The sequence below is a fragment of the Cetorhinus maximus genome, chromosome 14 (assembly GCF_964194155.1).
Source record: "Cetorhinus maximus chromosome 14, sCetMax3.hap1.1, whole genome shotgun sequence".
Lineage (NCBI taxonomy): Eukaryota > Metazoa > Chordata > Chondrichthyes > Lamniformes > Cetorhinidae > Cetorhinus > Cetorhinus maximus.
Window position 1 is genome coordinate 19,547,334 of NC_135892.1, and position 25,958 is coordinate 19,573,291.

At 41.6% G+C, this 25,958-nt stretch overlaps 1 protein-coding gene across 5 annotated transcripts in view; it reads right to left on the reverse strand.

Annotated features, from left to right (window-relative positions):
• Positions 1–25,958, reverse strand: part of stxbp5a (syntaxin binding protein 5a (tomosyn)) — a 193,094-nt gene that overhangs the window by 144,194 nt on the left and 22,942 nt on the right. For all 5 annotated transcript variants that reach the window (XM_078556629.1, XM_078556631.1, XM_078556630.1 and 2 more), the window contains exons 3-4: positions 23,386–23,467; positions 15,072–15,172 (exon numbers count right to left, since the gene is read on the reverse strand). In XM_078556629.1, the coding sequence (XP_078412755.1) occupies positions 15,072–15,172; positions 23,386–23,467 (183 nt within the window). The remainder of the gene's footprint in view (positions 1–15,071; positions 15,173–23,385; positions 23,468–25,958) is intronic.

Sequence of the window (25,958 nt, forward strand, 5' to 3'; positions counted from 1 at the left end):
TGTATTTCCTTGAGTTTAGATAGTTGAGGGATGATCAACTATGGAGCTTAAAATTATAAATGGATTTGACAAGAATAGATAATAGAAAAGCTATCATCTCTGGTGGGGAAATTCACCAGTGGGTAGAACCTTAAAATTAGAGTTTAGCCATTTAGGAGTGAAATCAGGGAGCACTTTTTCACATAAGGTAGAGGAAAGATGGAATTCTGTTTTCCAAAAGGCTGTGGATGTTGGGTCAATTGAAACTTTCAAGACTGAGATCAACAAACCTTTTTATTAATGGCTGGTAAAATGGAATTGAGGTATAGATCAGCCATGCAATGGTGAAATAGGCTTGAAGGGGTTAAATTGTCTATTCCTTTTCCTAAATTCCTGCGATCTTTATGTGCTCTAGTAAGTGGCTCATCTCAGACTTTTTTTTGCTGTTATCTCAAGGATTCCAAAGGCTATCTACACTACCACTTCATTGGCAAGTGATCTTCTTCACCCATCACCAACCCACTCTTTTGTACATTATTTTACTCAAGATTCTTCAACTTTTAGATTATAAACAATTAATAGGGACATAGGTATAAGCCATTCAGCCCCAAAGCTATTCCAATATTCAATTAGATCATGGCTGAACTGTGACCTAACTCCATGTACTCATCTTTGTCCCACATTCCTTAATGCCAGTGGATAAAAAAGATCTATCAATCACAAGATTTAAAATTTACAAATCGATCTAGTTCCAATTACAGGAGAGAATTCCTAACTTCTACCACTCTTTCAAATTAGAAAACAGTAACACACTCTTAAAAGGCCTAATTATTAGATTATGCCCCCAATCCGGGAGTCACCAAACAGTGGAAACAGTTTCTGTACCCTAAACCCCTTAATGTCTTCAAAACTCAGATAAAATCACCACATAATCATCTAAATTTTAGGGAATTCAACCTGAGTTTGTGTAATCTTGCCTTGGAATGCAGCCTGTGGAGCTCAAGTATCATTCTGGTAGACCTGCTCAGCACTCTTGGCAAGGTCAATATATACCTCCTAGGGTGTGGTGACCGAGACTGCTCACAGAACTCCAGAGTTGGGTTAACTAGGACCTTGGATAGTTGTAGCATATTTTCTACCCCCTTGTAACCCCTTCTCAAGATATAAATGTCAGTATGCATTAGCCTTGATTATTTTCTGCACCTCTTCATTAAAATGGCTTGATGTGCCTGGACCACAACCCTTCTCCCCACCACCCCAAGTCTCTTTGGGCCTCCACTGTTTCTAGCTTTTCACCATTTAGTAAGTACTCTTTTCTATCCTTCTTAGGTCCAAAGTGGATAACCTCACATTTGTTTTACACTAAAATGCATTTGCCAAAGTTTTTCCCATTCACTTAATCTATCAATATCTGTAATCTCATGCTTTCATCTGAATTACTTACAACACCGCCCATCTTTGCACCATCGGCAAATTTGGATATGTGGCATTCTATCCCACCATCTAAGGTATTAATAAATAGTGGATAGTTGAGGCCCCAACTCAGATCCTTGTGGAACACCACTAATCACACCATGCCAAATAGAGTACCTGCCCATTATCCCTAATCCTTCTCCAGCTGCTCAGCCATTTCCTAATCAGGTCAAAAATTTGCCTTCAATTCCACAAGCTTCAACTTTAGCTAAAAGACTCAAAGGACTTTAATCAAATGCCTTAGTCAAGTCCAGATAACATTTATAGACTCAGACGTCTACAGTACAGAGGGAGCCTATTCACCCCATCGTGTACGCGCCGGTGAGCAAAGATTTGACTACACTAATCCCATTTTCCAGCGCTTGGCCCATAGCCCTGAAGGCTATGGCAATGCAAGTGAATATCTAAATACTTCTTAAATGTTAAGAGTTTCTGACTCAACCACCCTTTCAGGTAGAGAGTTCCAGACTCCCACCACACTCTGGGTGAAAAAATTACTCAACTCCCCTCTTAGCCTTCTACCTCTTACACCTTAAATCTCTGCGCCCTGGGTATTGACCCCTCTACTAATGGAAAAAATACCTTCCTATCCACCCTATTTTGTCCCTCAATCTTATACACCTCTATCAGCTCCCCTCTCAACCTTTGTTGCTGCAAGGAAAACAACCACAGCCTATCCAATCTTTCCTCATAGCTCAGACCTTCCAGCCCAGGCAGCATCCTGGTAAATCTCCTCTGCACCCTCTCCAGTACAATCACATCCTTCCTATAATGTGGTGACCAGAACTGCACACAGTACTCCAGTTGTGGCCTAACCAGCATTTTATAAAGTTCCAGCATAACCTCCCTGCTCTAGTACTCTATGCCTCGGCTAATAAAGGCAAGTATCCCATATACCTTCTTAATCACCTTGTCTACCTGCCCTGCTGCCTTCAGAGATCTATGGATATGCACGCCAATGTCCCTCTGATCTTCGGTACTTTCCAGAGTCCTGCCATTCATAGTGTAATCCCTCCGCAAATGCATTACCTCACACTTTTCCACTTGCCGCTGCTCAGCCCACTGACCAGTCCATTGATATCTTCCTGCAGTTTACGGCTATCCTCCTCACTATTTACCACCCTACCAATTTTCGTGTCATCCGCAAACTTCTTGCTCACATTTAAGTCCAAATTATTTATGTACACCACAAACAGCAAGGGCCCCAGCACCGAGCCCTGTGGAACCCCAGTAGAAACAGACTTCCAGTCAGAGAAACATCCCTTTACCATCACCCTCTGCTTCCTGCCTTTCAGCCAATTTTGGATCCAATGTGTCATTTTGCCTTGGATCCCATGGGCTCTTACTTTCTTGACCAGTCTGCCATGAGGGACCTTATCAAAAACCTTGCTAAAGTCCATGTAGGCCACATCAAATATATCACCCTCATCAACACTTCTGGTTACCTCCTCAAAAAATCTGATCAAATTTGTCAAACACAACCTTCCCTTAACAAATCCACGCTGACTATCCCTGATTAATCTGTCTCTCTGCAAGTGCAGGTATATTCTGTCCCTCAAAAATCCTTCTAGTAACCTCCCCACCACCGAGGTTAGACTGACTTGCTTGTAATTTCCTGGTCTATCCCTTCCTCCCTTTTTTAATAATGGGACAATGTTAACAGTCCTCCAGTCCTCTGGCACCTCCACTGTGGCCACAGAGGATTTGAAAATTACTGCCAGGGCCCATGATATCTCTTTCCTTGCCTTGCTCAACAGCCTGGGATACATCTCATCCGGGCCTGTGGATTTATCCACTTTTAAGGCCGCTAAACCTGCTAATACTTCCTGTCTATGTTAATTTCCTCTAATATTTCACAGTCCTCCACCTCGATGTTGATAGCTACATCGTCCTTTTCCATTGCGAAGACCGACGCAAAGTATTTCTTGAGGACTGCACCCACGCCTTCCAGGTCCACAGATTACCTCTATGGTCCCTAATTGGCCCTACTCTTTCCCAAGTCATTCTCTTGCTCTTTATATATTTAAAAAACCCCTTTGGGTTTTCCTTTATTCTACCCACCAATGCTTTCTCATTCGCTTTCTTAGCCTTCCTAATTTCCTTAAGTTCCCCTCTGCAGGTTTTATACTCCTCTAAGGACTCTGCTGTAATGAGACCTCGATATCTGCCATAAGCTTCTATTTTTTTCTTAATCCTAACTTCTATGTCCCTTGACATCCGGGGTTCTCTGGACTTGGGTCCCCCCTCTTTGTCTTTACAGGAACATATTTGCTCTGCACTCTTGCTATTTCTCCCTTGAAAGCCTCCCACTGCTGTGACAGTTGTTTTATCTGCAAGCAGCTGCTCCCAGTCCACTTGAGCCAAATCTTAGTAAAATTAGCTTTTCCCCAGTTTAGAACTTTTATTCCCGGCCCAACCATATCCTTTTCCATAACTATCCTAAATCTAGCTGAGTTATGGTCACTATCTCCAAAATGCTCTCTTACTGATACGCCTTCCACCTGACCAGGCTCATTTCCGAACATTAGGTCCAGAACTGCACCCACCCTTGTTAGGCTTTCTACATACTGGCTAAAAAGTTCTCCTGGATGCAACTTAAGAATTTTGCTCCCTCCCTACTTTGCACACTAAAACTATCCCAGTTAATATTTGGGTAGTTAAAATCCCCTACTATTACAGCCCTATTATTCTTACATACTCCTGTCCACTACTTTAGTCACCTCTTCAAAAAAAGAAACCATCAACCTGAAATAACTCTGCTTCTCTCTCCACAGATGCCGTCAGACACACTAAACATTTTCAGCATTCTCTTTTTTATTTCAGATTTCCAGCATCTGCAGTATTTTGTTTGTATACGAGTTTAAAATGCCCCATTTCCCCTGGCACTTTTCTTAAAAATGGAGTGGCACAATTTTCAATCTAAAGGAACAACCCCAAAGTCAGGAAAGCTTTGTGAGATTATAGTTAGGGCATCTATAATGTTTTCACCTACCTCCTTTAGGACTCTAGATAGAAACCATTTGGGTTCTGGGAACTTGTCACCCAGATGTCATATCTGACCTTGAGTTGAGATATTGACCACGTAGCCGTAGCTTTGGAATTCCATCCCTAACCCTCTTTGCCCCTCTTTCTTCCTTCAAGAAGCGCCTTAAAACCTCTTTGGCCAAGCTTTTGGTCATCTGGCCTGATATTTTAAATATGCCTTAATTGGCTTGGTGTCAATCTTTGCTTTATAACATTCCTGTTAAGTGCCTTGGGGCATTTTATCACGTTAAAGATGCTATGCAAATCCAAGTTGTTGTTAAATGCCATTATTTTCTTCATACTGTTATTGTTTGCGTTAATTTTGCCGAGTTCCTGTCCCTGATTCAGTATTACTTTCCTTGCAACTTCTGATATGCTGACCTCTTCCTCTACTGTAAATGTTTTTGCTAAGTAATTATTCAGCATGTCCACCATTTCCTCATTTTCATTGGCAATGTCACTGTTAACAGTTTAAGGGGCCTGCATTGCTCCTAACCATCTTTTGTCCAAATAAAATTGTAAAATGTTTGTGTTCATTTGCAGGTTTATTTGCATGTTCCATTTTTGCAGCTCTATTGGTTTTGTCACTTTTGGTTTTTTGTATCTTTCCAATGCATCAGGGTCTGTGCTATTTTTTGCATTCTTTAATTTTTCTTTTAGGTCTCATTAAACTAATTCAATTGCTGCATCACAACCATCTCTATCCCCTTCAGTTCCATCCTTCAAAGACAACTTAATCTCTTTCAAGTCTAACCAATGGCTCCATCTCTCCCTGGATCCTCCATCACCTATTGACATTTCTGTCCTCACTAACATCTCTGGCTTCAATGGAACTTTAATTTCTTCTCCAATGCTAAAGCCACCTTTAAAAAAAACTCTATTTCCTCTTTTATGCCAAATGCAATAACATTTTATTCTTTCAATTTGAAAAGGCCCAAATCCAAAAATTAGAATATTATTTCTATATCAGACACTCACGCCCAAACACAATACAAAGAAAAAGACAAACATCAGATGACATCTCTTTTGGAATGCAGATAGTACTTTCTGCTCACTGTTATAAATCTGGGATGCTGGCATAGCCAGCAACACCCACATCCCATGAATGAATAAAAGAAAACCATCCAGGACAAAGCAGCCTGCTTGATAAGCAAGTAACATTCGTACCACACAAGCATCAGGCAATGACCATCTCCATCCACAAACATTCACTGCCTCCACCACTGATGCACAGTGGCAGTAGTGTGTAGTGTGTACTATGTACAAGGTGCAATGCAGGAACTCACCAAGCCTCCTTAGACAGCACCTTCCAAACCCATGACCTCTACCATCTAGGAGGACAAGGGCAGCAGATACATGGGAACACCCACCTGGAAGTTCCCCTCCAAGCCACTCACCATCTTGATTTGGAAATATATTGCCGTAATATATTGCTGTTCCTTCACTGTTGCTGGGTCAAAATCCTGGAACTCCCTCCCTACTGTTGGTGTACCTACACCACATGGACTGCAGCGGTTCAAGAAGGTAGCGCAACACCACCTTCTCAAGGACAAAAATCAGGGATAGGCAATAAATGCTGATCTAGCCAGCAACACCCACATCCTGTGAATGGATAAAAAAAGGCTGAAAATGGTTGAGCCTAGGACATTACCCTGAGGAACGCAGTGATGTTCTGGGACTGAGATGATTGACCTCCAACAATCACAGTCATCTTTCTTTGTGTTAGATATGAATCCAACCCAGTGGAGAGTTTTTCCCGATTTCCCATTGACTCCATTGGCTAGAACTGCTTGATGCCACACTCGGTCAAATGCTGCCTTGATGTCAAGGCAGTCACCCACCTCACCTCTAGAGTTCAGCTCTTTTACCTATGTTTGCACCAAGGCTGTAATGAGGTCAAGAGCAGAGTGGCCTTGGCGGAACCCAAACTGAGCATCAGTGAGCAGGTTATTACTAAGCAAGTGCATTGATGGCCCTGTTGACAATGTCTTTTATCACTTTGCTGATGATTGAGAGTAGACTGATGGGGTGGTAACTAGCCGGGTTGAATCTGTCCTGCTTTTTGTGGACAGGGCATACCTGGGCAATTTTCTACATTCTAGGTAGATGTCAGTGTTGAGGCTGTATTGTAACAACTTCGCTAAGGGCAGAGCTAGTTCTGGAGCACAAGTCTTCAGTACTATTGCCAGAATGTTGTCCGGGCTTTGGCAGTATCCAGTGCCTTCAGCTGTTTCTTGGTATCACGTGAAGTAAATCAAATTGGCTGAAAACTGGCGTGTGAGGCTGGGGACCTCAGGAGGCCAAGATGGATCATCCAATCAGCCCTTCTGGCTGAAGACTGTTGCAAGTTCTTCAGCCTTGTCTTTTAGACTAATGTGCTGGGCTTCCCCATCATTGAGGATGGGGATATTTGTGGAGCCTCCTCCTCCAGTTCACTGTTTAATTGTTTACCACCATCTATGACTGGGTGTGGCAGGGCTGCAGAGGTTAGATCTGATCTGTGGTTGTGGGATCACTTAGCTCTATCTATCACATGCTGCTTTTGCCATTTGACACATAAGTAGTCCTCTGTGTATCCGAGAAACAGATCCTATCCTGGCAGCAGATCATAATTGAAGTACTAATACTGAATATCAACCTGATCCTGAGCACTGGTATTGAATATTGGGCCATCTTGGTGCCGAGTAACAGGTTACATCCTGACTCATGTCGCATATCCCGATTACTCATCTTGAGTACCAGGCCATGTCCAGAGCATTGCTACCAAATATCAGAACATGTCTAGAGCACTGGTACTAGACATTGGACAGTAACACTAGTACCAGACTATACCCAAAGCCAAGGTCTTGGATAGTGATCTGAGTAACAGAGCATATCTCAAGAACTGGTTAAAAAAAAAAATCCAACCTTATTCTGAATACCGGTACTGATTATAGTGCCATATTGCAAGCACCGATGCTGAGTACATGAATGCATCCAGTGTACTGATCTTGAGTACTAGATTATATTCTGAAAATTGATACTGAATATCAAACTTATCCAGAGTAGTTTTTTAAAAAATGTATTCTTCCATGAGATGTGGGTGCAACTGGTGAGGCCAGTATTTGTTGCCCACCTCTAACTGCCCTTGAACTGAATGATTTGTTAGTTCACTTCACAGCACCATTAAGAGTCAACCACATTGCTGGGAGTCTGGAGTCATGCCTAGACAAGACCAGGTAAAGATGGCAGTTTTCCTCTCCTCTCTAAGGGACACTAGTGAACCAGATAGTTTTTTTTAAATGACAATTGACGATAGTCTCATGGACACTACTACTGAGACTAACTTTCAATTCTAGATTTTATTAATTGAATTTAAATTCCACCAGCTGCCATGGTGGGATTGGAATCCGTGTCCACAGAACATTACCTGGGCTTCTGGATTACTGCCCAGTGACATTACCACTAAACCACATTTCCCTCGTGATCCCAAGTGGCTTCTCCCTGCTTCCGCACCATTACTGCTCGTGTCGCTCAAGGATCTATCCTTGACCCCTTCTATATCTTATCTACATGCTGCACCTTGGCTACATATGAAAGCACAGTGTTACTTTTCACATAGACGTTGATGACACTCAGCACTACCTCACCACTATGTTTCTTGACTTTCTCCACTGTTTTAAATTGTCAGACTGCTTAACCAACATCTAGTACTGGATGAGCACAAATTTCCTCCAATGAAATATTGGGAAGACTGAAGCCATTATTTTCTTTCAACTCTCCAAACCCCGTTCCTTAACCACTGACTCTATCCCCCTTCCCGGCAACTGTCTAACATTAAACCAGTTTGTTTGCAACCTTGGTGTCACATTTGACCCTGAGATGAGCTTCCAAACACATTCCCACCATCGTAAGACCCTGTTTCCACCTATAAAACCACCTGACAGTTCATCCATTGCTGAAATCGTCATTGAAACCTTTGTTACCTTGAGATTTGACTATTTCAGCATACTTCTGACAGTTTTCCTACATTTTATCCGTTGTAACTTGAGGTCATCCAAAATTCTGCCTGTGTCCTAACTTGCATCAATTCCCTTTCATCTATTATCCCTGTGCTCGCTGACCTACGTTGGTTCCCGGTCAAGCAACATTTCGATTTTAAAATTCTCATCCTTATTTTCAAGTCCCATGTAGCCTTGCCCTTCCCTATCCTTGTAATCTCTTTCAGCCCCATGACTCTCTGAGATATCTCCGCTCCTCTAATTCTGGCCTGTTGAACATCCACAATTTTAATTGCTTCATTTGCCTCGGTCCTCAGCTCTGGAATTCCCTCCCTACACCCCTCTATCTCTCAGCCTCGTTTTCTTCCTTTAAGACGCTCCTTAAAACCTACCTCTTTGACCAAACTTTTGATCATCTGACCTGATATCTCCTTATATTGCTGTTATATTTTGTTTTATAATGCTCCTGTGAAGCACCTTGGGAGAGTTTTTGCATTAAAGGTGCTATATAAATATAAGTTGACGATGTAACAGATTGTATCCTGAGTAGTAATCCTAAGAAATAAACTTCATATAGTGTACTAATCCTGAATAATACAGTATCTGGAATACCAAACAATATCTAGAGTACCAATCTTGAATACCAGACCATACCATGACTACTGATCCTAAGTAATAAACAGTATCCTGAGCACTAAACCATGTTGCGGGTACTGATCCCAAAAATGGGCTGTATCCTGCATGTGGATCCTGATTAACAGACTGGGCCCAGAGTCACAGACCATAACCTGGGCACTCATCCCGAATTACAGATGGTATCCTGAGAGCGGGTCACAAGTAACAGATTGTATTCCAGCTAAAGGGACTGGTTCCTAGGTAAGAGGCTGGGTACTGAGCTAGATCCTGAGCATAGTTGCACTGTATCCCAAGTACCTAAACCAAATAGCAGACTGTATCCCCAATACTGGTGTTGAACTCTAGGCCCTTAGTGCTTTGCTGTTCAGAGTGCTGTTACTGGAACTTGTACCAGATATTAGAACCAAATTTAGGAATGCTAGGGAGATGAATACAAACATACAAATTGGTTGGGGCTTCCTTTAGCCCTGGGCATCAGAGAGATGGGGGCCAACTAATACCTGACAGATGAAAATCATGGCTTAACATGTCATCTGATGTGACTCATTTGACAGCAACTGAATTGAACATGGCGGCCCTCAGTACTGTTTTCTTTTATCACCTGACTACAGCAATTGATGTAATCACCACAACTTAACACAAGGATCTGATGAAATTACTCTTCTGGTGACTCAACTTGCACTAATATTGCCAAAGGAGGTTCAGTGAAGGTCAGACAGTGTCACAAGATTAGAAAGTTACAAAGTTTCTCAGAAATATTACATTACACCAGATCAGAGAATGATTAACCTAACAGGAAGTAGGAATCAATTTTGTTGCTTCCAAGAGCTGAATGAGGCAATGTGCAGAGCGATGACTTAAGTGTCATTTGATCATATAAACTTTGAGAAATTGGATGCTTTAAAGAGAAGGCTCCCAACCATCCGATTAAAGGACCACTGCACTCAGCACTGAAGTGAAACCTAAATGGCCAGTCAGCCCAGCCCTGTTGTAAAACTCATTCTCAGGATATAGGCATTGCTAGTAAGACCACCATTTATTGCCCATCCTTGTTGCCCTTGAAGAATATAAACAGCCACCTTTGAACTGCTGCATTCTATGTAGAGAAGGCATTCCAACAATGCTGTTTGTTAGGGAGTTCCAGGATTTTTAATCAGTGACAGTGAAGGAACAGCGATTGATGTCCATGCTTAGGTCATGTGGCTTAGAGCTGCTGATGTTTTCATGCACCTGCTGCCTTTGGGCTGAAGTAGCCTACAAGAAATTCAGATATTTATGCATAATCTTCTTATCGAAGAATGTAGGTCAGAGGTAACCACTATTACAATTCTTTGTCCTGCTCCTAGACACTGGATACTGCAAAGGCGATGAGCCTCGACAACATCCAAGCTGTTGCAATAACAGAAAATGCTGGAAAAACTCAGTATGTCTGACAGCATCTGTAGAGAGGTAGTTAGGTTCTCAAAGTGTGATTTTCTTTTCGTTCCTAATTGATCCAGCGCTTGGCACTAGCAGTAACGGTGGGAAGTGTGGGGAGAAAGAGAGAGATAGTCACATGAAGTGAAAGGGGAGAGAAACTCAGAGTGATGGGAGAGACACAAGGGTAGAGGGAGAGTGATACACATGAAGTGAAGTGGAAGAGAGAAACACAGACACATGAGGTGAGTGGAAGAGAGGGGAACATGCTCAAAGTAAGGAGGCAAGGGATAGGCATACACAAAGTTGGAGTAGAGGAAGGAGGCATGTGGAAGGAGAGAGGCACTCTCAAAGTGACAGGGGAGAGAGGGAACACATATTTGGTAAGAGAGGCTGAGAGTTTGATATTTATCTCGCCGACATTTGCTTTCAGTGAAGGTGACTTTAAATATGGAAACAAAATATTTTACTTGTGAGCTCCAGGATTTTACTCTGAAATTAGTTATGTTCCTCTTGGCTCTTCCCAAGAGATGCAATGATAACACTTTCATCCCACCCTGCCCACCCCCTGGCAAAGCATTACCATGGGCAAATACCTGTGCCTATGCTTCAGCTCTTTACCCCAGTTACCTCCGCCTCCATATGTCATCTCTACGCTCCTTCATTTCCAAGACTGGCCAGCCGAGCCAAATTAAATTTGATGCATCTTGGTACCTCCAGTGCCCACCTTTCCCTCGCAGTGCAGCCCTCTCCAGCACACCCTGCCCCAGTCCTTGGATAAATTGACCGTCTCCATTTTTGCCATGTCCCAGCCAGCTTCATTCATCCCATGTGTATTACACAGTATAATGCTCAATATAATATTGAATAATAATCTACATGATAGTAAACAGTATAGTATAGCATCTTTTATCTAGTGTCACATGGTACATAACACTGAGTTACATGGTATAACATTTTTGTATTATACAATAATTCACTGTTACACAATATAACACCCACTGGTCTACTCACTGCAGGATTCCTAGCCTCTAACCTGCTCTTGTAGCCACAGTATTTATATGGTTAGTCCAATTCAGTTCTGGTCAATGGTAACCTCCCAGGATGTTGATGGGGGATTCAATAATGGCAATACCATGGAATGTCAAGGGGTGATGGTTACATTTTCTCTGGGAATTCTGCGGAGAGTAACTCACCTCCTGACTCCCCAAAGCCTGCCCACCATCTACTCGGCACAAATCAGGAGTGTGATGGAGTACTCTCCACTTGCCTGGACATGCAGCTCCAACAACACTCGAAGCTCGACATCATCCACAACAAAGCAGCTTGCTTGACTGGCACCCCATTCACCACCTTCAGCATCCACTCCCTTCACCACTGACACACAATGGTAGCAGTGTGTACCATCTACAAGATGCACTGCAGTAACTCACCAAGGCTCCTTTGACAGCACCTTCCAAACCCATGACCTCTACCACCTAGAAGGACAAGGGCAGCAGAAGCATGGGAACTCCACCGCCTGCAAGTTCCCCTCCAAGCCACACACTAGCCTGATGTGGAACTATATCGCCTTTCCTTCACTGTCACTTGGTCATAATCCTGGAACTCCCTCCCTAACGGCACTGTGGATGTGCCTACACCACATGGGCTGCAGCAGTTCATGGCGGCTGCTCACCACCATCTTCTCAAGGGCAGTTAGTGATGGGCTGTAAATGCTGGCCTAGCCAGTGATGCTCACATCCCGTGAAAGAAAAACAATACAATCCGACATTCGTTACCAGCGCTTGGGATAAGGGAAGTTACTTGGGGGTCATTGCTCAGGATCTGTATTGGGAGATCAACTATTACTCAGGATCAATATTTGCGATATTGCCTAGTAATCAAGATCAGTACTTGCAATGCAATCCAGTATTCTGTACCAATTCTCAGAGTAAGGTCCAATATTCAGTACTAGTCTGAGGTTTGGTAGATCAGTATTCAGGGTGCCATCTCATATTCACGTATCAGTACTCAAGATACAGCCCACTACTCAGGATCAGCAAATGGGAAATGGACAGTATTTGGCATCAATGCTTAGGATCAGTATTCAGGATGTGATCTTGGACATGGGATCCTTATTGAACAAATATGTACAACTGCATCATTAACACCATATAAACACCATACTGTGCTCCACACAAGCCTCCTTCCACCTTACATCATCTCACCCAACGTATCCTTCTATTCTGTTCTCCCTCATTTAATCACCTACCTTCCCTTCAATGTTACATCATTCGCCTCAGCTAGGCCAGGTGGTATCAAGCTTCATATTCTAACCACTGAGTCAAAATATTTCTCCTAATTTCCTTACTGGATTTATTAATGACTACCTTATATTTACAGCCACTACTTTTGGACTCCCCCACAAATGGAAACACCTTATCTATATCTACCCTCTTAAATCCTGTCATAATTTGAAGATCTCTGTTCGGTCACTTCTCAGCCTTCTCTTTTCTAGAGAAAAGAGCCACAGCTTGTTCAGTCTTTTCTGCTAGTTCTAATCCTTTAATGTTTTTTCTCCCACTATCTCAAACATGCTGTTATCCCATTATTCAAACTGTATTTACTGAAATGGGCCACAGCACTCTGTGGGAAGCTGACTAATGCGGGAGATACCAGCTGACTATTCATTTGCCCACAAATCAACAGCAAACCACCAATATAGGTCTGGTAAACCATTCTGGACTGAGTCAGACTATTCTTTGCAAACTGGACTGGCTCTGAAATAGGCATCTATCTGGTTTACAGAAGGACAGAAATAATAGGGGTGAAGTATCATCTAAGGACAGCTACATTTACACCACATCTAGCTCTGAAATCCTAACTGACCAGACATTAAAAATTGACTAGAGTGAAATCTACAGGCCCATACACGCGTTAAGCAAATTGCTTCATAACTGCATAAGCCACAACCAAAAAGTTTTTTTTTTAAGATTGACATCATCACATGCAGCATAGGCAGTAAGAATATAACTAGTGTTCATTCTGGAAATGAACCTTGTAGCAAATTTGTTCTGGGAAAGGCCTCATAGCTTCTCATATTTCAAAGTAGGTAACAAACTTTGAGGCAGACCTAAGTGACACTAGATCTGAGGTTATGTAGCACAAATGTATGTTAAAGTTCAAACATTCTATCAAGGTTACTCTTATCCAACATAACTAACGTAACTATGCATTCTCATTGGATATCATATTCAGTTAACCTCCTTTTCTGCTACCAACTCATTTCTTGCTCTTCCAGTCTGTAAAAATGGTACCAACATTTCAACTTTAGGGCTTCCTGACATCTCCCTAAATTTAACCAATGAGTGGTTGAGCCATTACTTTGGGGCAAAGGGGAGGGAAAAACTGTTGGAGTGGAGAAAGGCATAAAACCTCAAATTTTAGTGAATAACTTTATGACAAGGTTTGAAAGGGAACAAAATGGGTGCAGGTTTCCATGTTATCACACGTGTACAAATAACATTCTCTGATACAGATAGGATTAACTCTGATATTTATAGTGAATTCCTATTGTGCAAAACCAAAGAAGCAGCAATGAGAGGTATTTATCTGTGGGAAGGTAATGTTTGTGGTTTAGAGTATGTGGTAAAAGTTTATCTGCAGGCACTGTAATCTGAAGGCTGCTTTACTGCTAAGCATATTCACAACAGCAGGGAAACCTTTACAATCCAACCACAAATTTAGATCTGTGGCCTCCTGCATTCACGATAATTCCACATCATTATTGAATGCTGCCTTCCCACATACATCAGCTACATTCCCACAAGAGGGACAGGGAGCCTAGCTTTGTTATTCTCTGCCTCCCAATCCCAATGGAATAGACACCACCTGCGGCCAAGGGAGAAATCTGCTTTCAGTGCCACACAGATGTGAGTCTTGCAGCACGCAAGTGTGGCCTGGGGATGATTTTTCCTCCCAATTCCCCCTCTCCTTCCTTTGAGAAGAAGTTGTACGGCTCCTATTTTCTCTGGACAAGGAGCATTGGGTGAGATGGCAAGATCCATAAGCTCCAACATGGAATGACGTGTCATACTAATTTAAAGGAGGTACTTTTAAAAAAAGACATTGTGTACTCAGATATTCAAAAATAGAAGGAAGCCATTCAGCCAATAATGTCTGTGCCACCTCTTTAAAATAGTTATCAGATTAGTCCCTCTACTTTTGCACTTTCCTCATAGTCCTGTATAATATTAAAGTATGCACCCAATTCCCTCTGGAAACTAACAACTGAATTTGCTTCAAGCGCACTTTCAGACAATGCATTCCAGATCATCATAAAACGTATAAAAACTCTCATCTTCCCTCTGATACTTCTATCAATTAATTTAAGTCTGTCCCCTCTGGCTACTGACCCTATTGCCAGTGAACACAACTCAATGAAATAAACTGCAAAATACAAACCTCCAACCATTGCAATAAAATGTTCAAAGTTCAAATTGGTTTCCAATACCTGTTGCATAAAATGAACACAACTACACTTGAGTCGAACCCCAAAGCTTTTATTGGCAAAAATGACTCTACCTTTCTTTGTTGAATTTAAGAGAATGGAGTATGGCAGGCCTTTTCTGACGTAGATTCCAGAGATGTAAAGTATCATCCGCCAAGGCACTCACAAGGGCTCCCTGAAAGGAGAGTGGAAATACATTACACCTTTCAATAAGTGAATACACAAAAAGACTAGAAGACCATCAGGTCTGCCCTGTCAAAAATATAGTGTAACCTCTCCTGCTGTTCATCTACCCCTCACAATCTCCTGAAAAAGACAAAGTACAACACAAAAAAAAGTCATAGCTGAATTAGGAGAGACCCTGGAAAACTCAGAATGCAAAATAAACGAGGGAGGCTCCCAACCTTCAAAGCTCATCATAATCATAACAAAGCAGAAACTTACCCCTGGGATCAGGAACATCCTCTTCGCTCAAGAACTGGTCATATTCTCTTTTAAAAATGCTGTGGTTACTCCATTTTCACAATTCACAGCAGTATGTCCCAGAGGGACCTGGCATCTAATTTAACCACATAAAATTTGGATTTTTAAAAACTATGTGCTACCATCCATCTCTATTTCAAATAACCTAAGCAAACTGCACATAATCCCTTTATCACCTTCATTGTTTTCTATTTCCCTTGTTGTGTTTGATCAGGTTTCCACCAAAACGCACTTTATATTATCTTTCCATGCAAACACAGAAGACGCAACACCTATCCCTTTCACCTCCTCTCTCCTTAGCGTACAAGGCCTCAAACACTCCTTCCAGGCAAGGCAGCGACTGGCTGTACTTCTTTCAATCTAGTCTATTGTATTCGCTGCTCACAATGTGGTCTCCTCTACGTTGGGGAGACCAAACACAGATTGGGTGACCACTTTGCGGGATACCTCTATTCAGCTTGCAAGCATGACCCCGAGTTTCTGATGGCCTGTCATTTTAGTTGTCCATCTTGTTCTCACGCTGACATCTCTGTCCTCAACCTGCTTACACTGTTCCAGTGAAGCTCAACGCAAGTCTGAGGAATGGTATTTCATCCTTCAGTTGGGCTCTTTACAGCTTTCTGAACTCAACAGTGAGTTCAACAATTTCAGACCATAATCTCTGCCCCATTTTGCTTCCTTGACTTTGCATGTTTTGGTTTTTCTCTTATGTTTGGTTTCAGGCAGTAGCACAACTGCTCTTTGCACATCATTTGTTTCTTTCTCCTCCTCTCACAATCAACCCCCGCCCCAGCACCATTCCCTTTGACCCGATGCCATTCAAGCTCTGTCTTCCACCATAACACAGGCCTTTCTTTCATCCTTGTCAGACCCATCCCTTGCTCAAAACTTATTGCATCTCTAACTTTTCCCAGCTCCAAGGAAAGGTTCTTGACCCAAAATGTTAACTGTTCCACAGTCCACAGATGTTGCCTAACACAAGTATTTTCTGAATTTTCAGTTTTATTTCAGATTTCCAGCAGCCGCAATGTGCTGCTTTGCGATTAGTGCACAGAAACCCTTCATTTTAAAAAACTTTAGTTCATATTCCCCATGAGCTTGTTCCTCCAAAGTAAATATATCTGTCATATTTTATATATATTTTCCACATAGTAAAATTCTGCTTCGAAAAAATTACCACAAGAAATACAACAGAAGCTTGGAGAAGGTACCAGTAGGATGTCACCTGGAGAAGGGAGATGACTGTACAATTTTAATTATTTTATTTAATTCTAAACATTCTTTTTAGCATTCTCCACATACTGGACCAGTACTCCCCCATAGGAAGAAATGGGCTGTGGATTAGCACCCTTTCTGATTCAATAGCAACACAGTCAAGGAGGATCCGGCCTGCTGACTGATCACGAAGGCCACTTTGCCATGGCTCAACTGGTACTGCACGTGTCTCTGGAATCAGAAAATCATGGATTTAAGTCCACTCCTCCAGAGACTCGAGCACATAATCAAGGTTGACACTCCAGTGGAGTAATGTGGGAATGCTGCAGCCTCTGAGGTGCCATCTTCCAGATGAAACAAGAGCTTGTGGAGTTGAGGATAATATGTTAGCTTAAATGGAACATTTGTGAACAAACAGGAAGTAGGGATAAACGGGACATTTTAAAGTTGGCAGGCTGTAACTGACGGAGTGCTGCAAGAATCAGTGCTGGGGCCTCAGCCATTTACAATCTATATTAATGACTTCGGCAAAGAGACTGAGAATAATGTATCCAAGTTTGCTGAGGGTACAAAGCTAGGTGGGAATAGAACAGAGGCAGGAAAGAAGTATGGACAGGTTAAACGAGAGGGCAACAAGGCGGCAGATGAAGTATAATGTGGGAAAGTATGAAGTTATTCACTTTGCCATTAAGAATAGAAAGGCAAAATGCTTTTTGAAAGGCATGAAACATTGATGTTAAGGGAGACTTGGACTACTCATACAAGGAGCAAGTTAGCATGCAGATACATCAAGCAATAAGAAAGGCAAATTAAAAGTTGGCCTCATTTGTAAGGGGATTGGAGTGTAAGAATAAGCAAGTCTTGCTACAATCACATAAGGCTTTGGTGAGACCTCACCCAAGTACAGTACACAGTTTTGATCTCCATATCAAGGAGGGATTATACTTGTACTGGAGACTTGTATTACAGCCAAGGTTCACCAAATTGGTTCATGAGATGAAAGGCAGAGTAAATTGGGCCTACACTCTCTGGAGTTTGGAAGAACAATGTGACCTCATTAAAACAGAGATTCTGAAGGGACTTGACAAGGTAGACAGATTGTTTCTACTGGCTGGGGAATCCAGAATACGGGGCACAATCTCAGGATAAGGGGTTGATCATTTAGGATTGAGTCGAGGAGAAATTTCTTCACTCAGTGAGTTGTGAATCTTTGGAATTTTCTACCCCTGATGGATGCTTCATGGCTGAATACATTTAAGACAGAAGAGTGTGCTTTTTGGTCTCTCAGGGAATCAGGAATACAGAGAGTGGGCAGAAAAGTGGAATTGATACAGAAGATCAATCATGATTGTACTGAATGTCAGAGCAAGCATGAGGGGCCGTATGGTCTACGCCTGCTCCTATTTCATATATTCTTAAACCACAGCCTCATCTGCCCTCTCAGGTGGATGTAAAAGATACCATTGCACTTTCTCAAAGAACCAAAGCATTCTCAAGAGCATCCAGGCCAATATTTATCCCTCAACCAACACTAAAAAGATGTGGTCGTTAGGTTATTGATGTCTGCAAATTGATTACCACATTTCCTACATTATAGTAGTGACTAATCCATGTCACAACCGTGCAGTTGTGATATTCTAGATTTTTGTAAAAATGCTAACGTCCCTTTAAAATGGGCACAAGAAGCCTTAAAGACGGCTGCCAAAGTCACCTGCCCTTTTTCAACTGCAATGCGGTTCAGCTCCAAAAGGCTCCAAGTGGATTGCAGGTAGACATATCCAGACAGGTGAAGACATTTGAAATTGAATTCTCATTTCCACAAGGGTAAACAGAAACTCACTGTGGTTTCCTTGGAGGTATTGTTAGGAAATAGAGATAGTTTAAGTAAGTTATATTGGTATTTGTAAGTGTTAGGAATAAGTTTTAGTTTTAAAGTTTAAGTTTGATTTGTATTTCTGTATGTGTGTTAAGAAAGGTCAATTTGAGTTTTAAGTTCACTTTAAAAAAGGTGCCTGCATTTCTAATGAGTTTTACCACTCCAAAAGAAAAGACAAACAAACATGGGTGGGAGAATTGGGCTGTTGCCTAGCAACAGGTCCCTCCCACAGACACACAGAAGAAGGAAAACAGCAGTTTGATTTGGAAGCTGTTGGAGTTCAGCAGTTCTGAAGACAGCTGCCAGGCAGGAGCAGCCTAGAAGGGACAAATAGCAAGTCCCAAGCTAAAGACAGACCCCAAATCCAGGGGAGTGGAAGAGGGGAAAGTCCAACGCAGACCTTCTAGTCAAAGGAAGGACAGGAACCTGGAAAAAGGTCCCGTTAAGTGAAGTTAAGAGTAAGGGGCAGGGAGGAAAGGCTCCAAGCTTCAGATTTAAAGAGACAAAAGCTGCAGAAAGCAAATTTAAAGTGAGAACAGCCTGTAAGAGGCAAGAAGGTACAAAGCTGAAGTTCTGTAACTCTTTGCTATGGGCATGTGAAGCAGTGTTACTGTTCACGGCTGAGTCGGTGAGAGAGTGCGTGGAAGACAGCTTGACTGCATGTGGCGACCCAGGGAAGAGGAACATCGGAAGGAGATTTTGAAACCCTGAAGGTGAACCCTTGTAAAAGGTATCTGAGAGAAAGTGTCGGTTTGGGAAAAAATTCCCAAGGTGAGGTCTTGGAGAGTGGAGATTGGAAACCCTCGTGTAAAAGACGGAGTTCAGTGATACTGGTTGGCTCACGGTGTGACAAGCATCTGGAGGGAGTTGAGGAGAGATCCATAGCATCTGGCCGAGGTGGCATCTGTCACTTGGTTTCAGAGTGTGGTGTGTCTGACCACAGGGTGCCATAGATTTATATGGACTGTGTACTTACTGTGGAAATTAAAGTACAAGATAGATTTTGTAACTTGTGTTATCCTTACAAATCTGTATATATCTGTAAAGGTATAGTTGTGGGTGAAGGAGCATAGTAATATAGTTCATCTTCTCTTGTTGAATAAATGCTTTATTCTTTTATTAAAAGTTCATCAGCTGACTCCTGTGACTCTGTTCAGTAGCCACTCTCCACGTATTTACACAAACAAATAAAAGTTAGGATCTATCAAGCTGGGTTCCACCCTGGGATCAGGCTTGTCCAGGGGTAATCTCAACTGGGATCGTAACAGTATGAATAGCTCTTTCCTATCTCCTCAAACCTGGAAGAATGGGGACTATTCAAGTTAATGGCTGAGACATTTAAAAGGTAAATTACTTCAGCTAAAACAATGGATGGGATTATGACCCCCAGACTAACCCAACACCTAATATGGAAGCATGATTTGACAGTTTGGGATAACAGCCATTTTAAGTTTTGAAACTGTATAAAATTTGGCTGAGAACAACCATTTGGTTTGCAGAACCCCGGGAAGAACTCCAAGAAACAACTTCAGAGGAGGTTCTTGACCATGGGAGGACAAAGAGGAAGGTATTAAGAAATCAACTGCTGTTCTGCCGAAAGAGACCAGGTAAACTGCAAGTGCCATAATCCCAGAGTTAGTGAGGAATAGGAAACCTTCTCTCTCCCAAAAACCTGCTGACCTGTTGAGTCCACCTGAAAAAGCACTACAGAAAGCATTGTAATTGCTAAATCAAACCTCAAGTTTCAACCCCTTCATTTTGGGAAAAAAGAATTCAAGTAACAGACCCGCAACAATATCTCACAGATGCTGATTTGAAATCTCATCTTTAAGCTTTTTTCCCCCTTTATCTGTATTTTAGTCTTTGTAATTGTATTTTAGTTAACAACTTTATCAATTTAGCTAAATTACTTTCAGCAGTAGTTTTGTAATAAACTAACCATTATCTTGTTTAAGACTGAAGCTTGTCTGCTGGGTTATTTAACCCACTCAAATTAAAAGGGGGCTACATACACACAAATTCTAGTTCACAGACCACATTAAGGAAATGCCTTTTACTTGGTGGTGACACATACTTCATTGCCTATAAAGTGTTTTAAGACTTCCTGAGGTTCCGAAAGCCACTATATAAATGCAAAGTTCTTTACTTTTTTCTTCTGTAAGATGATGATTAAGGCTAACATTTCCAATGAATTACCTGGAAAAACTCAGCAGGTCTGGCAGCATCGGCGGAGAAGAAATCAGTTAACGTTTCGAGCCTTCATGGCCCTTCGGCAGAACTGAAGCATAGTTAGGAGAAGGGAGAAATATTTTATTTCTCCCTTCTCCTAACTATGCTTCAGTTCTGCCGAAGGGCCATGAAGGCTCGAAACGTTAACTGATTTCTTCTCCGCCGATGCTGCCAGACCTGCTGAGTTTTTCCAGGCAATTCCGTTTTTGTTTTGGATTTCCAGCATCCGCAGTAGCTTTTAGCTTTTTGTTTTTATATTTCCAATGAATTCCCTATTTATACATTTTGCAGATATCAGGAGAAAACTGACGGAGGCAAAGTAATGCATAAGGCAAACTTCAAATCGGAGTAGACTGTGCAATATCCAAGCTGACTCAGCTCCTGGGCAAATAGAAGTTGGCCAGAAATACAGCTCCTCGTCTCTGCTTGACCAATTCACAGAGAAAATGGGTTACTTTGGGGTGAGGTCACTAATAATTCAAAGAGGTCATGCGCTTCTAGCACAAGAATTCCTAGACTTTTGGTACCTGTATGTAGTTTGGTTAGTTTGATTTAATTAATACCCTTGTCAAGCGTAGTCTGTATGTTAAATACATATACTCCCTTGCTCAGGTGAAGGCACTACTTCAAAAGACTGATGAGTCAGTTCAGTTTGGGCAGTCCACCTAAACAAGTAGTAATTAACATTGAGCACCACGCCATCATTTACATCTATAAATATGCCTTTGCAATTATCCCAGCAGGGCACCTCTACCAAAATGATAGATGAACTGCTGTGTTGATTTATTGCCCTGGTACCTTTGAAGGTTTCAGCCATGGCTCAGTTGTAGCAGTCTTGCCTCTCAAGTCAAAAAGTTGTGGGTTCAGGTCCCACTCCAGACTTGAGCACAAAATCTAGGCTAACACTCTAGTGCAGTCTTGCATTGAGGGAGATGCCATCTTCCAGCTGATACTGCATTTTCCCTTTCAGGTGGATGTAAAAAAAATCCCATGGTACTATTTCAAAGGAGGGGAATTCTCCCAGTGTCCTAGACAATACTTATCCTTCAAAAGCTTTTATGGCAGCATTATAATGGTCATCAAGGTGAGGCACTGTACCTGAATTTTGAATCACTATTACTTCCTGATGCTAAAGGGAAAGTTAATCAGTTATCATATGGGCAGAGCTCTCATATCAGGAGCAGGGTGCAGGTGGCATAACCAGAAATTCTTGAGTTTTGCTTTGCTCAGTCAAATCGATATAATCACACCCTAAAAGAAAGGGAAGTTAGAGATGGGGTGGTCATGGGATCAATCAAAGGTGGAATTTTTCAGGAAAGAAGTGATAAATGTAGTTTTGAAAGAGAGCCAAGAGGGCCAACAACATTATCGGTAAGCATGGGGGCTAGGAGGGATCCAAGAGGTGGGTCATGGAAAAAGGAAAGCTTGTAAGATTGATGAGAGATGAGAAAGGAACAGGAAAGTGACAGGGGATCAGAGCCATAATAGTTCGTGGGGTTAGGGGTGGGGAAGAACAGGGAGAAAGAAGGTGGTAAGGTGGTTGAAAAAGTAGCTACATGAATGATTTCTATCTTATGTGCCAGAGAAATCCATGAGATCTTTACATGTGGCATTAGGGATGAGGAAGGAGGAGGAAATGAGTTCCTGGAGACAAATATTCATGGAGAAAAGGAATCATGGGTTTAAATAAGCAGGAGAAAATGATTGTGGAGAGAAAATGCACTTTCTACAAGGCTTGTAACAACCATGTAATGAGAAATTCTTCCATTCGGCAAAAAGTGGGAGAATTGCTCAGAATACCACTGTGGGTAGAGGGGACAGCCTGTTAAAGACCCCATGTAGTACTAATATTTAAAAGGGGCATACTTTGCTTGTTTTCATCCTTGTATGAAGTATTAGTTGTAAATGGAGGTAGAAAAGATGGGACATAATGACAAACTTAAGTACAATCACTGCAGTATGAAGAAATTTTATGGATACTACCCACACAAATTCTGACTCTTTTGGGGGACATGGTTGCCATGCACTAAATCATAATGAACTACCGACATATTATGCATCATTGACCTTGCATATTTAAAAGTGACAGGGTTGTCAAGTACATACTTTAAGTTTAGGAAACAATTTTATGAAATTGTGAAATAAGATTCTACTGACCATGAATTTGGAAAGTGGAGTGTGCGGGCCCAACAGATCACACATCAAATGCATGTGCCCATAATTCAGGGCATTTAGAAGTAAACAGAAAACCCCAATTCAGTTCAATTTCAGTTACAGCAAATACAATGTGGACCCAGACTCCACATCAGCAAAATTGCAGGATTATTACAAAAATTACTTTCATTCATTCAACAGCATCTAGTTGCTTTTTTTCCACAAATTAATCTATTTAACATGCAAAAGATCGAGTCAATCCTGGGATTTGGGATTTATATTATTTGTCTAAACTACACAATCTAAAAGACTGGCCAAAATTTTTAAAATAATCTTACGTAATACATCTCAAATATATACAGGCTTTAAAAAGGGTGAAAGAAACATTCTGAACATTTTCAATTTCTCTGAAACCCCCCCAAACAACTAACCTCATTAATCAAGAACTGCAGTTGGATCACTCCTGCAGCACTGTCATGTTGGCAGTAACACTCCACCCCTGGTCGTCCAAAGCTGAGGATTCACACGGTTAAGGAAAGTTAGCATTTCCCAGTGATCTAAACTTAAGATAAACTTGCCAAGCCATCAGATTAACCATTGGGCCACTGTTCTTACTATACACACACACACACGCGAACAGTGGTATCAACAGCACGAGGTTTATACTAGAGGCCTCCGATACATGGTCAAAATTACATGGATCCTCAGCCACAAGTTCCAACGGTGATTGGGGTGAAACTTGGCTTTACGCAGTGTTTATCATTTCTTTCATGTTTTTAGAACTGTTTAGAAGGCAATTCAGATGTAGCCTCAAACCACCACCACTCCCCCACCCCCAAAAAAACACTGATTTTGACAAAGGAAAATTGCAAAACTGACTGACTGTAAAAGATGCTAAAGTTCCAAACCGATAAATTTTCTGATGGTGTGTTATCCAAACTCTGGGCTATCTATATCCTGCTGTGTACCTCCAGTTTTTCTTCAGTTTTTAAATTTGTGCCAAGGTTTCCATTCCCCAATGTAGTGATTCAACAGACAGCAGCTGGAAACTGCTAAATAGATGGGTGTATTTTTTTTAAGCTTGTTGCTCACATGTAGTCTTGGACCTGGTGTTCAATTTCTGGTATTTACCACTGGCTCACCGCAGCACAACGACTGATTTGCCCATGGCTGGATAATTGCTGAATATAGAGAGTCCCATGAAAGATAAAAGTTTTTTATTATTAAGATATATTGTTGAGATATCTGTAATACTGTTAACTACCACTGCAAAAACATTACTTAAGTAATTGTTCATCTTCTCCAAAAATACATTCTAATTATCTGCTACATGGTGTCAGCTTTGCTTAGTGAATAGTACTCATGTCCTTACAAAGTCATGGGTTCAAGCCTCACTGTGGTTCTCGAGCACACAATCTTAAGCCTACATTTCAATGCTGTACTCAGTAAGCAATGTATTGTTTGAGGTGCCACCTTTTGGAAGAAAGTTAAACCGAAACACTGCCTGTTCCAGTGGGTGCAAAAGATCTAACCACATTATTCAAGGACAAGGAGGGGAGTTCACCTTGTGCCTTCATTTCTAAACCAACGTCAAAACAGATTATCTGGTCATTTGAATCTTTGCTGCTTGTGGGATCTTGCTGCAAATTGGTTGCCGGGTTAGCCTGCATTGCAAGTACTTCCTCTCTTATGTTTTTCAAAAAATTATGCAACTACATCACTGCGTTTCAGTCATCTATTCTTGGTCAATTCAATGACGAACTCTTCAAGATTGCTTAAGCACAGCCTGCACTTAAGAAATCCATGTTGACCAACCCCAATTAGCTTGTTTCTCAGAATGCTAAATGGCTTCCTCCTATATTGTAGACCAGTAATTTCCTACTAAGCAAAACAAGACTAACTGGTCTGTAATTTCCTGACTTATTTCTGTCTCTTTATGAAGAGGAGAGTCACATTTCCCACCCTCAAGCCATCTGCATTAGTTTTCTTCCAACAGAGTTTTAGAAAATGGTCACAGCCTCTGCTATTTCCTTCTGACTGTTCCCAACTCTGGCAGCACTGGCTACAAACCTATCAAGCTTTTCTGTGAAAAGTGAAGCATAGTATTTTAATACCTCTCCCTCATTTGTTGTTAGAAGCTTTGCCACCACCTTTTAGTAGTCCAAGTTGTCACTACCTCAATCATCTTCTAACCACAAACGCTATTTAACGGTATTTGGTTTTTTTGCTCATTTTCATTCCCACTCTTTTGCCCTGCCAAATCTCTGCAGTTTTTTTTTAAATTCTTCATATTTCTCCAATTTTTTTTATTACCTGCCTAAAGTGCCAAATGCCTCACCTCAATTTCAAATTTGAATATTTCAATAATGAGTCCCACCTTTTGATACACTCTGTTCCTCATTACTGGAATGCACTTGATTTTTCACTCTATTTCTTGTTCAAAAGAAGAATAAAAGACTTGCATTTATATAGCACTAATCACAACATCAAGGCGTCTAAAAATGCTTCATAACTAATTAAGTACTTTTGCCATGTAAGCTGTGGCTCACTTGGTAGCACTCTCATCTTTGAATCAAATCTTCAAACACGGCAAAGATACCACAAAAGGCAATGGGATAAACATTGGCCAGATGCCTCCAGGGAAGACCGTGATGTAGTGGTAATGTCACTAGATTAGTAATCTAGAGGTCCAGACTAATACTCTGGGGACATGGGTTCAAATCCTACCATGGCAGTTGGTGGAATTTGGATTCAGTTAATAAAATCTGGAATTAAAAGCTAGTCTCAGTAATGGTGACCATGAAACCATTGTCGATTGTTGTAAAATCCCATCTAGTTCACTCATGTTCTTTAGGGAAGGAAATCTGCTATCCCTACCTGGTCTGGCCTTCTTGACTTCAGACCCACAGTAATGTGGTTGACTCTTAACTGCCCTCTGAAATGGCCTAACAACCTACTCAGTCAAAGGCAATTAGGGATGGGCAACAACAAGGATGGGCCTTGC